Source organism: Budorcas taxicolor, chromosome 1 (assembly GCF_023091745.1).
Source record: "Budorcas taxicolor isolate Tak-1 chromosome 1, Takin1.1, whole genome shotgun sequence".
Taxonomy (NCBI): domain Eukaryota; kingdom Metazoa; phylum Chordata; class Mammalia; order Artiodactyla; family Bovidae; genus Budorcas; species Budorcas taxicolor.
In genome coordinates, this window is record NC_068910.1 from 218,280,497 (window position 1) to 218,293,595 (window position 13,099).

Here is a 13,099-nt window from a genome sequence, read left to right on the forward strand (position 1 = left end):
AGGCGGGGTCTGAGCAGAGACGGAACGGTCAGGCGCAGGGCGGCTTCTCAGGGCAGAGCCCGGCGCGGCGAGAGCCAGCTCACAGCTCCTGAAGCGGGGCTGACCGGGAGCTGGCGGACGGTCAGCGGGCCGGGCGGCCGCGCAGACGGGGCTGCAGAGACAGGAGCTGGGTCGCGCAGGGCCTCCCTGCAGCCCTGCACGGCGGTGGACCTGAGGCCAGGCGTGCTGGGAAGCCACTAAGGGCTCTGAGCGGAAGAGCCGAAGATCGGACCTGCACCGGGAAGCGAGTTAGGAGGCCGTGGGGGGAGCCTGGCCAGGACACACGATTCAGTATCGGCAGTGCAGAGAGAGGAGAGGGACTATTTCAGGATACAGCTTGAGCAGGCACTGCTGATGGACCTGACGGGTGACGTCATGGAGAGAGAGGAGCCCAGGGCGTTCTAAGGCTGATCAGCCGGTCAAGACGCTCCCGGTTAGGGAGGAGCAGGTGTGCGGAGGTGAAACCAAGAGTTCAGTGCGATCAAGCAAGCCTGGAGTTCGAGGAAAGAAGTCAGGCTGAAGACACAAACGAAGGGCCCTTCAGTCACAAATGGAACCCTTGCCAGGACCTGGGCTGAGGTCCTCTGGGCACAGAAGAGTATGGCAGGAGGTGGGACAGCCCGAGTCAGGAGCTTGTATTTCTTACTGAACTGTGCAAGTTTCCACACATTAATGATATTATAGTTTGGCAGTCATTTCTTTTACAAATATTTCCCCAACTTTCTGTTTGCTTTTGATTCATTTTTTAAAAACATTTCTGACATATCTGTTCAGAAACAATTATGTAATAAAATCCATAAGTCCTTCCCTTTGTGACTTCTTCCATGACTTTTAAGGATCAAAAGCCAAGTAACTAGAGGTCAGACAGACACTTGGGTTTTATTTCTATGTTTGCTTGTTTGAGTGAATCCGATTAATTCAGAATTTGTTTTGGTATGTGTTAAAGTTTTAAGTTGATATCTTTTCAAAAGATTTGTCAAGTTTCCCAACACCATCTTTGAACTTCAACTTGTCTGTGATGTCTTCACACACTACACTTCCCTTGGTCACTTTCAGCTTCAGGCTTTGAAACGGCCATGGTGATGATGAGAAAGCTGCCTTCTAGTCTTACAATGATACTGCATACAGGAATCTCAATGTGCTTACAAGAAAATAACCAAACAGAACCAGCACTTTTGAGAAGAATGCAGGGACAGAAAGCTAAATGGAAGATAACACATGAAGGGGGAAAGGAAAGGGTACAGTCTATTTCCTTCTTTGAAAAAGAAGAAAAGGAGATGTTGAAAAATGCAAAAAGAAAAGAATCAGGTGTACACAACAACAGCTATCAACTCCCTCACACTAGCAAGGATTATCCCAGGTGCCCTCAGGAGGTAAGACAGGCGACCTGCCTGCAGGGGCTTAGCCCTCAGTGTGGAGACTGGGGAGAGAGATGATACGTATGTATATGGCTTCAGTGAGAAACGAATGCTAGGGGAATATGACGGGAGCAATCAGGTAGAGGGATCAAGGGAGGTGAAGACAAAACAGACCGAGAGAGGCTTGTATGAACGCGCAGATGGACAACGGGCACAGAGAAAGATGTTCATCATCGCTCATTACTAGAGAAATGCAAATCGAAGCTACCATGAGATATCATCTCACACCAGTCAGAATGGCTATTATCTATCAAAAACTCTACAAGCCATACAGGCTGAAGAGGGTGTGGGGCAAAGGGAACCCCATGCACTGTGTGTGGGAATGCACGTTGGTGCAGCCACTATGGAAAACAGCATGGCGGTTCCTCAAAAAACTAAGAACAGAGCTGCCGTTTGGCCCAGCAACCGCACTGCTTGGCGTCAGACAGACACACGCACCCCTGTGGGCACAGAAGTACATTATAGCAGCAAAGCCTCAGACACAACTCAGATGCCCATCAGCAGGCGAACGGGTAAAGGAGATGCAGCCCACGGATGCCGCGGATGCTGTCCAGTCACGCCAAGAAGGAGATGACTGCCGTTTGCGGCAGCATGACGGGCCTAGAGATCATCCTACTAAGTGACGTGAGTCAGAGAACGACAGATGCTGGGGGACATCACCTGGATGTGGTCTCTAGGATAGGACACGGTGGGCGGGGGGTGGAGTCGCTCAGTCGTGTCCGACTCTTGAGACCCCGTAAACTGCAGCCCATCAGACTCCTCTGTCTGCGGGATTTTCCAGGCAAAGATACTGGAGTGGGCCGCCATTTCCTTCTCCAGGAAATATGACATAAATGAATGTATTTACAAAACAGAACAGCCTCACAGACACAGAGAGCAGACCTGTGTTTGCCACGGCGGGGCGGGGCGGGGCGGGGCGGGGCGGGGGGTCGGGGCGGACTGTGAGTTTGCCATGAGCAGATGCAGGCTCATCTACAGGACGAGAGGCAGCAAGGCCCTGGCGTGCAGCACGGGGAGCCACAGTCAGCACCCTGCAATGAGCCGCAGTGGGAAGAACAGAAGAAGGCGCTCGTGTGCACAGCTGAGCCACTGGTGGAGGAGAGATGAGCGCAACACTGAACCAGCCGCACCTCCATGCGGCTTTAAAGAGAGAGGCTTGTGTGAGACGATGCTCGCGCTGAAGCCACAGAGAAAGAGGGAGGAGGGAGGGGAGCAGGGAAGCCCCCGGCAAGCTCCAGTGGGAGGAAGGAGAAAGGGAGGGGCAGGGGGAGAGGAGCAGACTGCTGAGCCTTTGGGAGTTTCAGTGGGAAGGCGGTACCCTCTGCTGTACACCGAGAACTCGGTCCTGTGAAAACTCACCTGGGGGCCAGGGTGGTACACAGCGGGTGTGGGGTGGAGCCCAGGGACCAAAGGGGACTCCAGCTAGGAAGAGTCGGCATGAAGAAAGAACGTTACACACACTTTAAAGAGCACATCCAGCCTCCATGCTTGACAACGAGAGAAAGGAAACCCAAGTGGCGAGACGGTAAGACTCCCGAGGGCAGGGATTTTTCTCCGCTTTGTCCACTCTCTGCAAGGCAGTCTGGCACCCCAGAAAAATTTGTTAAACTAAATGAACAAAAGTGACTATAGGGAATGAATCTTTTTATCTGTGAAAGAAAAATCAGATGGACAAACAGAAAAGAGCTTCAGGCCTTCCCTGGTGGTCCAGGGGTTAAGAATCTGCCTTGCAGTGCAAGAGACGCTGGTTCGATCCCTCATCTGGGAAGATCCCACATGCCACTGAGCATCTAAATCCAGGCGCCACAAGTACCGAGCCAGCGCTCTGGAGCCCGCGGGCCACAGCTTCTGACGCCTCCGAGCCCAGAGCCCGTGCTCCGCGGCAAGAGAAGTGACTGCGACGGAAGCGGAGCGCTGCACCTACAGAGCGCCCCACCCACTGTCGCCAGACAGAGCCTGTGCCCGCCACGGAGACCAGCACGGCAAAACCAGAGCCTCCGAGAGCCTCGCAGGAACTGCTCTCATAAGCACACAGCCCCTCAGAGCAGGGGGCAGGCTTCGGACAAGGACACGGGATTTAAAAATACTGCAGGTTTAAATATAGCCGTGTTCTTATAAAATCCTTCTCATCCCTTGGACTATGGGTTTCAATGTGTCAGGAATTATGTCTTTTTTTTTTTTAACTCAAAGTAAGAGAAGAATGTATCATGTAAGTATACTCCATCCGTGTATACTTACGTTGCTGAGCTTCTACTGAAGAAAAGCTAGCAACAGTCAAAATGCTTCAGGAAGAAGATTTGGGCAACTTGCAGCATTTATCATGACTGACATTTCAGTCTTTCAGAGTAAACTTTGAAATTAAGCTCTAATTTGAGATGGTTCTGGTTTGACAAGTCAACTCTTGAGACATCTGAGTATGGTATTATGAAAGAACAAAGCTGTTCATCAACCCTTTACGCAAGTGGGAATTTCTTTTAAAAGTAGGATTTTAATGATTTTTTATTCCTACAGTGACCCTTAAAGTTTCTGTGTATGCAATCACAAATGCACACATAAGATGCATTTATAAGCTTATTGTGCAGTTCTGAAGACAGTTGGGAAACCCAATTTTAATTTTGTTGCCGAGATAATTCAAACCTGTATTATAGAACTGCCTCCTTTCAGTCAACAGAAAGGAGCCAGAAAGAGATTATACATGTAGGCACAACTTATTTTAGGGTTATCAGTGTTAGAAAAATGAAGTTGCCAAAATTCAATCTGTAACAAGTACTCTGGCATTTATTTAATTTTTATGACCACTGACATCAACATACATCCTTTTCTCACACCTCAAAGAAAAACTCAGATAATTTATTTAATAGAGATTCATTACATGCATTAACCACTGATATGCTAAAACCTGGAAAATTATTTTCAGCAAATGCGTAACGTTTCCTGACAATCTCCAAGAACACCTTAGTGACTCAGAACGTCCATCAGAGAAAGAGGACTTACCGGCTTTTATTTACGAGGTCTGCTCCTCGGGCTTTGTAATAATCCAGATTTGGATGGAACTGGTAGGTCACTGGTCTTGGATTTCTCTATAGAAAAAAAGCAAGAAGTTAAAATGTATAAAATTATAAATTTATATATTAAGACAAAAAATGATGAAACGATTGCTTTTATACTCTTAAAGAAAAAAATACATATAATAATGATGTTTAATAATTAATGTGCTTGGGTATTGTTTTCATTGTTGAAGTTTTGCCCTAACTTATCTTTGTCTGATTAAACACTAAAATTATTTAATACATTTTACTTTTACCTGTCTCAGGTCACACTGATCTATTCCTTTCATTAGATTTCTTTCCAATAATTTTGATCAGTTTCAATATGCCTTTCCAAAATACAATCAGATAAAATTACAACAAAACTGAGGTATTATGTAAGATGGAACACCAGTACAATCTATTCTCAGGGCTAGGAGACACAACAGTGGTTAAGAAAGCTACATTTTGAAGAAGAGCAAAAAACAGTTTTTGACAACTAGGATGCTACGTACGCCCACTAGATGGCACACTGAGTCTTTCTTCTTCTAATGAATGTGTTATTCTGGAATTTGGCAATTCTTTTCAAGTTAGCAGTTTCTATGCATCTGTTCTTACATACGAGTTGAATAAGTGCCCAGGCAGTGGACATATTATCAGGGTACCACCACAATACAAAAGCAAACTGACCAATGCACATTTTTATAAAAGCAGCAATACACTGCGCTTTCTGGCATTTAATATTATTTATAAGCTTGCAGAAATGTTCTTGAATCATTAGGCTGGGTGTGTCTATTTAAACAGGTTGGTATTATTTAATGTGCCTATAATTTGTAAGTATCAAGTTCCTCGGGCAAATAAAAATTAATCAAATACACTTCTATAAAAACACACTTTTAAAAAAATGTAACACGTTAATAGCATAACCTGAATATCATCATCTCTAAAAGGTTAAACTACATATTTTTCATTAAGAAGTTTTTTTAAAACAAGTAAATGTGATCCAGTGTTTACCTAAACATGTAATTCAAATTAATAATTTGGACCTTGAAACAGCACGCCCTGTCCTTTGAGAGAACCAACTAGACACAGAAAGGCTGGATTTTACTTTAATAGAAAATTATCAACATGCTTTCATATCAGTCCTTGGAGACATAACCCCAAGGCACAGATATACTTTCATGTAGGCGGGGGACGTAATTGCTAAGGTTAAATAGTTTGAAACTCATCAAGCTAACAAGCTGCATCTTAAGGCCGTAATGGACCTTTTCTTTTTCTGCTGAAAAGAGAGTATTTACACAGCTCAGCCCTTTCATCTCTCTTCCAAGTCAGCCCTAATCATCTGACAAAAATGACAATCCCTTCATTTAGCTCCAGCTACTCCTCCACTGGTTTGGTATTCAGCGCAGCTCTGCGATCATCAGATCTGAATTGCCTTGATGAAGACGACGGATGCCTCCATGGCTGCCGCACTGTTAGCCCCACAGCGCGGCTTCTCGCTCTTAGGAACCGCACAGGCTTCCTCGTGTAGCGGATGACAGCCTGGACCCAAGCATAACGGGACAAACGAAACGGGTCAAAACCACTGGCAGACTGACAGTGCATTCATGCTTTATTTTTAAAATGAACTTTCCTAAGAGTATCACTCATGACCAGTTTTGCTCCTTATTCTCAGTACTTGGAGACATTTCGCTTTTGCTACTACAAAAGGCTTTTCTTCTCTGACTTTCAACAAATCAATAAAGGATTCTGTTATCTCTTGCTAGAACACAATGAAAGAAGGGGAGGCACCGTGCAGCTTAGCTTCTTGAAACATCTTTATAAGGAGATGGCAGCAGTTCTAGACATGACGTGCCGATCCACCAAGGCACTCAGAGCCTATTGGGGGCGATGCTCTAGCTTGAACACATGGATGAGGCTCAAGCACGGCTCTCCCCGAGGCCGATTCAAATTCCTAGGAGACTTACTAGTATCAAGTGAAGAGGCGGCTTAAAGTGACACCACACAGGGATAGGAAAAAAAAAAGAATGGAAAGATGATGTTGAAAAACAGTATTTGAAATGTAAGAAAATAAAATCAGAGGTTACAGTTGAAAGTTATTCAACAGGATTTTCTCTCTGCTGTTACTAAAACCTAGGTAGGTACACCATGGGTGTTCCAGACTAGCACAGTCCCACAGATGTATGATGCGGGTCATAAATACAAGCTTCATATGTGATTTAAAAGTTTCTAGCAAGCCACATAAAAAAAGAGAAAAAAAGAAACAGTGAAATTACATATGATAATATTTTGTTCTATTTGACTTATCCAAAATGTTGACACTAAAAACATGTAATAACATAAAAATTGAGACTTTCACATGCTTTCTTTTGTATAACGTGTTTGAAATCCAGCATATATTTTACAGATAGCACATCTGAGTTTCGACCAGCCACACTTGAAGGGCTCAATGGCCACAAAAAGACTGTAGCCACTGTAATGAGCAGAACAGAACCAAATGTCTGATATGTAAGTAAGGCAACATGTGGCTACAGAAATCACATATATAGACACATATTTATAAAAGGCACATACTTTTATACAGTAAGATTCAGTACTGACAGTTCTTTAATTCACCTATAATTCTTCTCTTTTAACACATTATTGACTGATAGGTGTTTGCAGAAATGAATACCTGTGGCTGGCGATTTATTAAGTGAATCTCGAAATGTCTCAGGTCAATAATGTTTGGGCAACAAAAGACGTATTAATATGTCTCTGGTCAATAATGAATTAATTCAGCTACTTTTGCCTCTTCTGAATATAGTTTTACAAAGTTAATTAATTTTAGAGCAGTATCTTCTCACTCAACTATGTGCCAACGTAAGAGGTGGGGTGAGATTCCATGAGCAGAAGTCTAACCTTACGCAGTGAAATCATTTTAAAAGTAAGAAGATATTTGTCTCTCGTTTTAAATAATTTTTTTCCAAAATGAATTTAATAGAAATATAACAGCTTTTAATTCTTACTTTTATAGATCTGGAATTTCCTCTAAAATTTTAGAGCCACTAGAATTCTACACACATAAAACTCTTCATGTAAGAAAGACCAGACCCCACGACAGTTCTAAGATCTCATTGTTCAGGACACGTGAAGTCGACAACTTTAACCTGGTAAGTCTTTGGCAAAGGATTGGGACAATTAGCAATTATTTTAAACCCATTTCACACAGTCAAGATTTCGAGTATTATAAGCTTTTCCAAGCCAATGTGTATTAACAAAACAAAACAACAACAGCAACAAAGAAACACCACTTTGGGGGGAGACTTTTTCATCAGAAGAAAAGATGGTAATCCTAACTTACACTGGTCTGTGTACAGAGACATAACCAATTACATTTCATGCCCTGAGAAGTCAACATAACTACACATGAAAATGCAGAAATCACAAACTGAATTCACCCTGGATTTACTGTGCCTTCCCTAGACCAACCTGGATGGACTTGAAATAAATCTTCCACAAGACTGCAGCTAATTTACTTCCCAGGTACCGTCCCCTCCTCTGTGAACAAGCTACTGGAGCTCATCTGAAGGCTTTCTCTTCAGCAGTGTGAAAGTGAAGTCACTTGGTCGTGTCCAACTCTTTGCGACCCCGTGGACTGTAGCCCACTAGGCTCCTCCGTCCATGGGATTCTCCAGGCAAGAATACTGGGTTGCCGTTTCTTCAGCATCATACTTTACGGCAACACAGGAAGAAAGCTGAGACTCCCACCCTTGGGACAGATGAGCTGGACCTGGGGAGGCAGCCTAGAGCCCTGTGGGCCAAAGTGCCTAACCGAAGCAGGACAGGTAACGGCAGAAACAAAGTCCTCGGGGGAAACATGGGCATAGGTCGGACCAGACCAAACGCATGCGGCACTGCGGAATTTTCAACGTGCTTTTGTTAACTTGGCATGATCAAGTCAATTTTCATGGAGTGCCTAAACAACAGCAGTCGATGTCAGGCACAGAACGGATTGAATCCTAACCTCTCCGTTGCAGTTAACATCCTTCACTTCTGAGGTCCATGGTAAAGACAGTAAGCTGAGCCCTCGTGTCATTTCAGGTGAGACGCTCTCTCCCTTACCGAGTGTGACCTCGGATGGTGGCCCAGCCCCTCTGCTCTACTCTGTGGCAGAAACCCTTCCCTGCCACTCCTACCTGCACGGTAATGCTTCCGGATTTTACGTTCAAACTCACTTTTCTATGGCAGTACGCTGCTTAGTTGCTAAGCTGTATCTGGCTCTTCTGTGACCCCGTGGACTGTAGCCCGCCAGGCTCCTCTGTCCTTGTGATTTCCGAGGCACGAATCCTGGAGCGGGTTACCACTTCCTTCTCCAGGCGATCTTCCCGACACCAGGGGTCAAGCCCACAGTTCCTGCTGGGACTGCTGTATTGTAGGTGGATTCTTTACCTCTGAGCCACTGGGGAAGCCGCCAAGCGCACCCCTAAATGGCAGTATGCGAGTCCTTCAGTGCTAACTCACACTAGGTCCAGCTACCACAAGCCGCACACTCAACCACAAGGTGAAATGTGACGGTCTTCTGAGCCTGGTGAAGTCAAACTCATCCCCCAAGGGCATTACAGACAGAACATTCTAGACTGACCCCCTAGCTCTGGTCCCTCACCTGCGGTTGACAATCTCCTTTTGCCCCGTGAATGGGAACTCCAGAAGGAGAAGAGTCCGAGGGACTCATCCCGCTTGAACAATGCAGTGGCTTTCAAAGGCCTGGCGCTGACAACACATGGAATGAAGCAGAGCAGGAGGGGCCCAGGGCCAGCGACCCTGGCTCCGGCGAACCACCAGCAGGGGGTGAGGAAGGCTCAAGTTCTACGTGAAACACGCAGGGACTGCAGCAGGCCCGCCGTCTGCTGTAGGGGCTCAGGCTGCCTGGGGCGGAGGCGAGGGGTCGGGGGTCAGGGAGGTTTAAATCCCCTCCACCCACGCCTGCCTGTGGAGGACTCACAGGCCTGGTGCTGATTTCCTCGTCTGCAAAACTGCGGAAAGGGTTAAACCGGGCACCGGACATAAAGCACGGCACAGTGGTGGGCACTCTGGAAAAGCTCCAGAAAGCGGAAGCTAGAATTCCCTTCTGATACCCCTGAACGCTGATGAGCAGGATGTTGACAGCAGATCGGATGGTTTGATGACTTAAAATCCACGATGGCCAACTGGTAGAGAAAGCAGTGTTCCATCCTTCTGATAACCATCAAGAAACTTAGGGCAGGGCTTACCAAACATTCCATTTGTTTTAGAAAAGTAACACATATTTAGGAACATATATTGTACACATTGGGCCTCATACGTGTGGAGAAAATCTGTTTTACAAATCAGAACAGGAGTGTGTATACACATACCAGTTTTTAAAAACTGTAAACCACATTCTATTAAAGCACAGTTGTTTGCCAGCTAATGAGGTTAAAATAACTAAAGGGATTTCCTACAATATGTCCAAATTATTACTGGTTACAGTTTTTACATTAAATTAAACTGATAAAAGTTCCCGTAGCATTTGTCTAATTGAAAAGGTTGATTTATATTTACAATGTAAATACAATGTCTGTTTGGCATGAAGAAAATGTTTGACAAATGAAGAATTACTTAGTTTTCTTTTCCCTGATATCTTGCTACCAACTTTTAATTTTTAGCATGCCAGATTAGAAAAGGGGAAAAATAAGGCTCAGAAGGAGAAACAGCACTGTAAAAATATGTTGAACATTTCTCTTTGATGAAAAATGAGACTCTTATTTTAGTGAATATGTTATTGCCTCAATGCTGGGGGAAAAGCAACCATCATTAGAAAAACGAATCGCTCAGCTGTTTATAAGCAAAAAGCTCTGGGGGAATTTCTCAGGACCCCAAAGGCAAAGCATTACAGGGTTATGCAAACATATGTTGCAGGTGTTTTAGGGGAGACAGGTGGGCAAACCTCAGCCCTGGAAGAGGAGCTGTTTTGACGCGCTGGAGCTGAGACGAGGCAACCTAAGCACATCCAAGCGCACGGGCCGCCATGGCACCAGCGAGCTGGCGCTGCAGAGCAAAAGCTCTCCCTGAGATGATCTTCTGGTTAGTGCCAAGCAAACAGGATTTTTCCCTCCTTATAGTTTTATAGAAAACAAACACTGCCAATTACTTTTTCTTTTTTTTTTTTCCAACTAAAGGTATTTTAAACCTGGAACAAAGAACAGCCTGAAATAGCGATAATTACCCAAAAAAGATAAGGATGAAGTATTGTTGCCTTTATTTAAACAAATATTCCTAAGGAGACAGTTTGTTGTAATATCCCCTCTTTGGTTCACTAGGCAACATTAGATTTATCATAATTCTCCTAAAGCCTAAGATATTTCTATATTAAAATGCTAATTTTGTCTTTTCTTTTGCCTGTAATTAAAGCTGGGGAGATTTGTGATCTGATATTCACTGATTGCTAGAGGGTCCACAAAGGTCTCAGCATTTCTGCTTCTTATTGCCACATATGGCCCTCTTCATTACAACTAGAGTAACACAGAGGATCACAAAGGCAGACGTTACAATCCTAAATGCTCACAAAATTCCCTTAAAATATATAAATAAACAAAATAAGTGGTCTTATGTAGATGCTATCAAATCGAGACTTGTATTTTATTTCCTCCATCATTTATCCGAGAGCTGGTTTTATTTTCGTATTACCTGCTACCGAGACAATACTGAATTTACTGCATGTATTTATGTATAATCGTATACGAGCCATACCTGCCTTATCTAAACCATTTTTCCTTTTTTTTTTGAACAGCCCATACCATGAATTAAACGCCAAATGCTTATAAGTTCACAAAACACTAGATTCCCAAAAGTAAAATCTAGTTTGATTTTTTTATAATATTCAAAAATCTAAAACGTGGATACAACACATACATCAAGTTAACATAGATTTTTTTTTTTTTAAAGAAAACACACCTTTTCAACAGCTTTGTAAATCAGAATTTCATCTCAGGATCAGGATTAAAATGACCCCTGGCTTATATACTAACAGTTCATATGTCTTCTTGATAAGAAATATATATTGCAGATATTAAATATTAAGAATCTTCGAACAATTGACAGAAAAATTTAGGTACTTTCAATCTATGCATCTACAGATTAAAACAAAACAATGTTAAAAGGCCTTAACAGTAAAAAGGAAGCAAAGCTGTGAACTGGTGAGGACACAGACAGAAGCTCTGAAGCTATGCCAGCCTCCGTGGTGCACTGGGTGAGCCCGCTCCTTGAAGCCACAGCCACAGCCCAGCACGGCAAGCCCAGACCTCAGACGCAGAGGGGTGCTGAGGCCACCCAAGCGCTACGCTCCACGGCAGCCTCGACAGTCAACAGACCCAAGAGAAATACGTCTTTTCCTTCTTCCAGTGCATTTACAGTTGGAATTTAGCATGGAGGACAAGGCCAGATTAACATGCCCCCCAGTATAAATACATAAAGAACTATGGAAAAAGGTTCACATTTACCCATTTTTTTTTTTGTGACTGACACTGGGCCTCAAAACCCTCTTTTTTGGCAGTTGGTGAGCTCAGTTCTGAACTCGTCACCTTTTTCCTTCCCTGACTGTGAGCAGAGTAGGGCAGGAGCCTGACTTCACTGGTTCAGACACATGGAACCCCATTTATCTTTTTCAGAGAGTGAAGGTTCCCAACTTTCAATCATATAAATAAGAGAACGGAAAGAAGACATCTCAAAAAATTATCCCTAAACATTCCAATTTGGGAAAGAGACTTTAAGGAACTAAAATCTCGGATATAAAAATTACCCTCGCAAGTTTTTATTTTTAGAAGTGCTAAAATAAGTTTAAACACATTACCATCAAAACGAAGCAATTTACACATGGCTTTAGGAGTTCTGAATCCTCAAGAGTAAGTCTATGTGACCCCATAGGACTGAGAACCCTGATGTGAGACATTTGACCCCACCTTCCTTCCCTTTCCTGCCCTGCTATCTTCACTGCCCAGGAAACAAAAGCTGAGCTCCTGCACACGGAGGCCTGGCAAAAGAGAGCCTTACACAGCACACTTCTCATGCAATTTTGGGAGTCACTTCAATGAAAAAACATCCTGCAATTAAAAATCTCATTATATAAATACACTCTTACTACGGTCATCCACTTACACTCTTTTTTTGGTGATACTTTCTAGGATAACAATGAAGCATATATACTTCATTTTGAATTTTGAAATGTCCAAGTAAAGAACTCAGAAACCAAACATAGCTTACAGATTAGAGTTTTATTTTCCTGAGTGAGGCCAATCTCCATTTGAGAAAGTACGTCAAATTAAACCCAGAAACGCCAAGGAAAGGCCCTATAGATGGACTCTTCTTGTCTTCTGGATTGTTTTATTCTAGATTTCACTATCACTATAAGAACACTGACATCAGGTGTTCATTTCTCCGAAGAGTGGAAAATGTCATAAAAGTAGTCCCTCTTTCATCAGTACATTTGATGCAGCCCAGCATTAAAAGCAAAGGCCCTTGGAGCAGTCGCTCACGTGACACCGATGCTGCGCAGTCGCCGGTCGCGTCTGGCTGTCTGACCCCATGGACTGCAGCACAGGCTTCTCTGTCCCTCGCCAT

General features: G+C 43.8%; 1 protein-coding gene across 1 annotated transcript in view; it reads right to left on the bottom strand.

The window, feature by feature from the left end:
• TBC1D5 (TBC1 domain family member 5) overlaps window positions 1–13,099 on the bottom strand; it is a 595,354-nt gene that overhangs the window by 96,859 nt on the left and 485,396 nt on the right. The window contains exon 18 of the mRNA XM_052643045.1: window positions 4,452–4,537. Within this exon, the coding sequence (XP_052499005.1) occupies window positions 4,452–4,537 (86 nt within the window). The remainder of the gene's footprint in view (window positions 1–4,451; window positions 4,538–13,099) is intronic.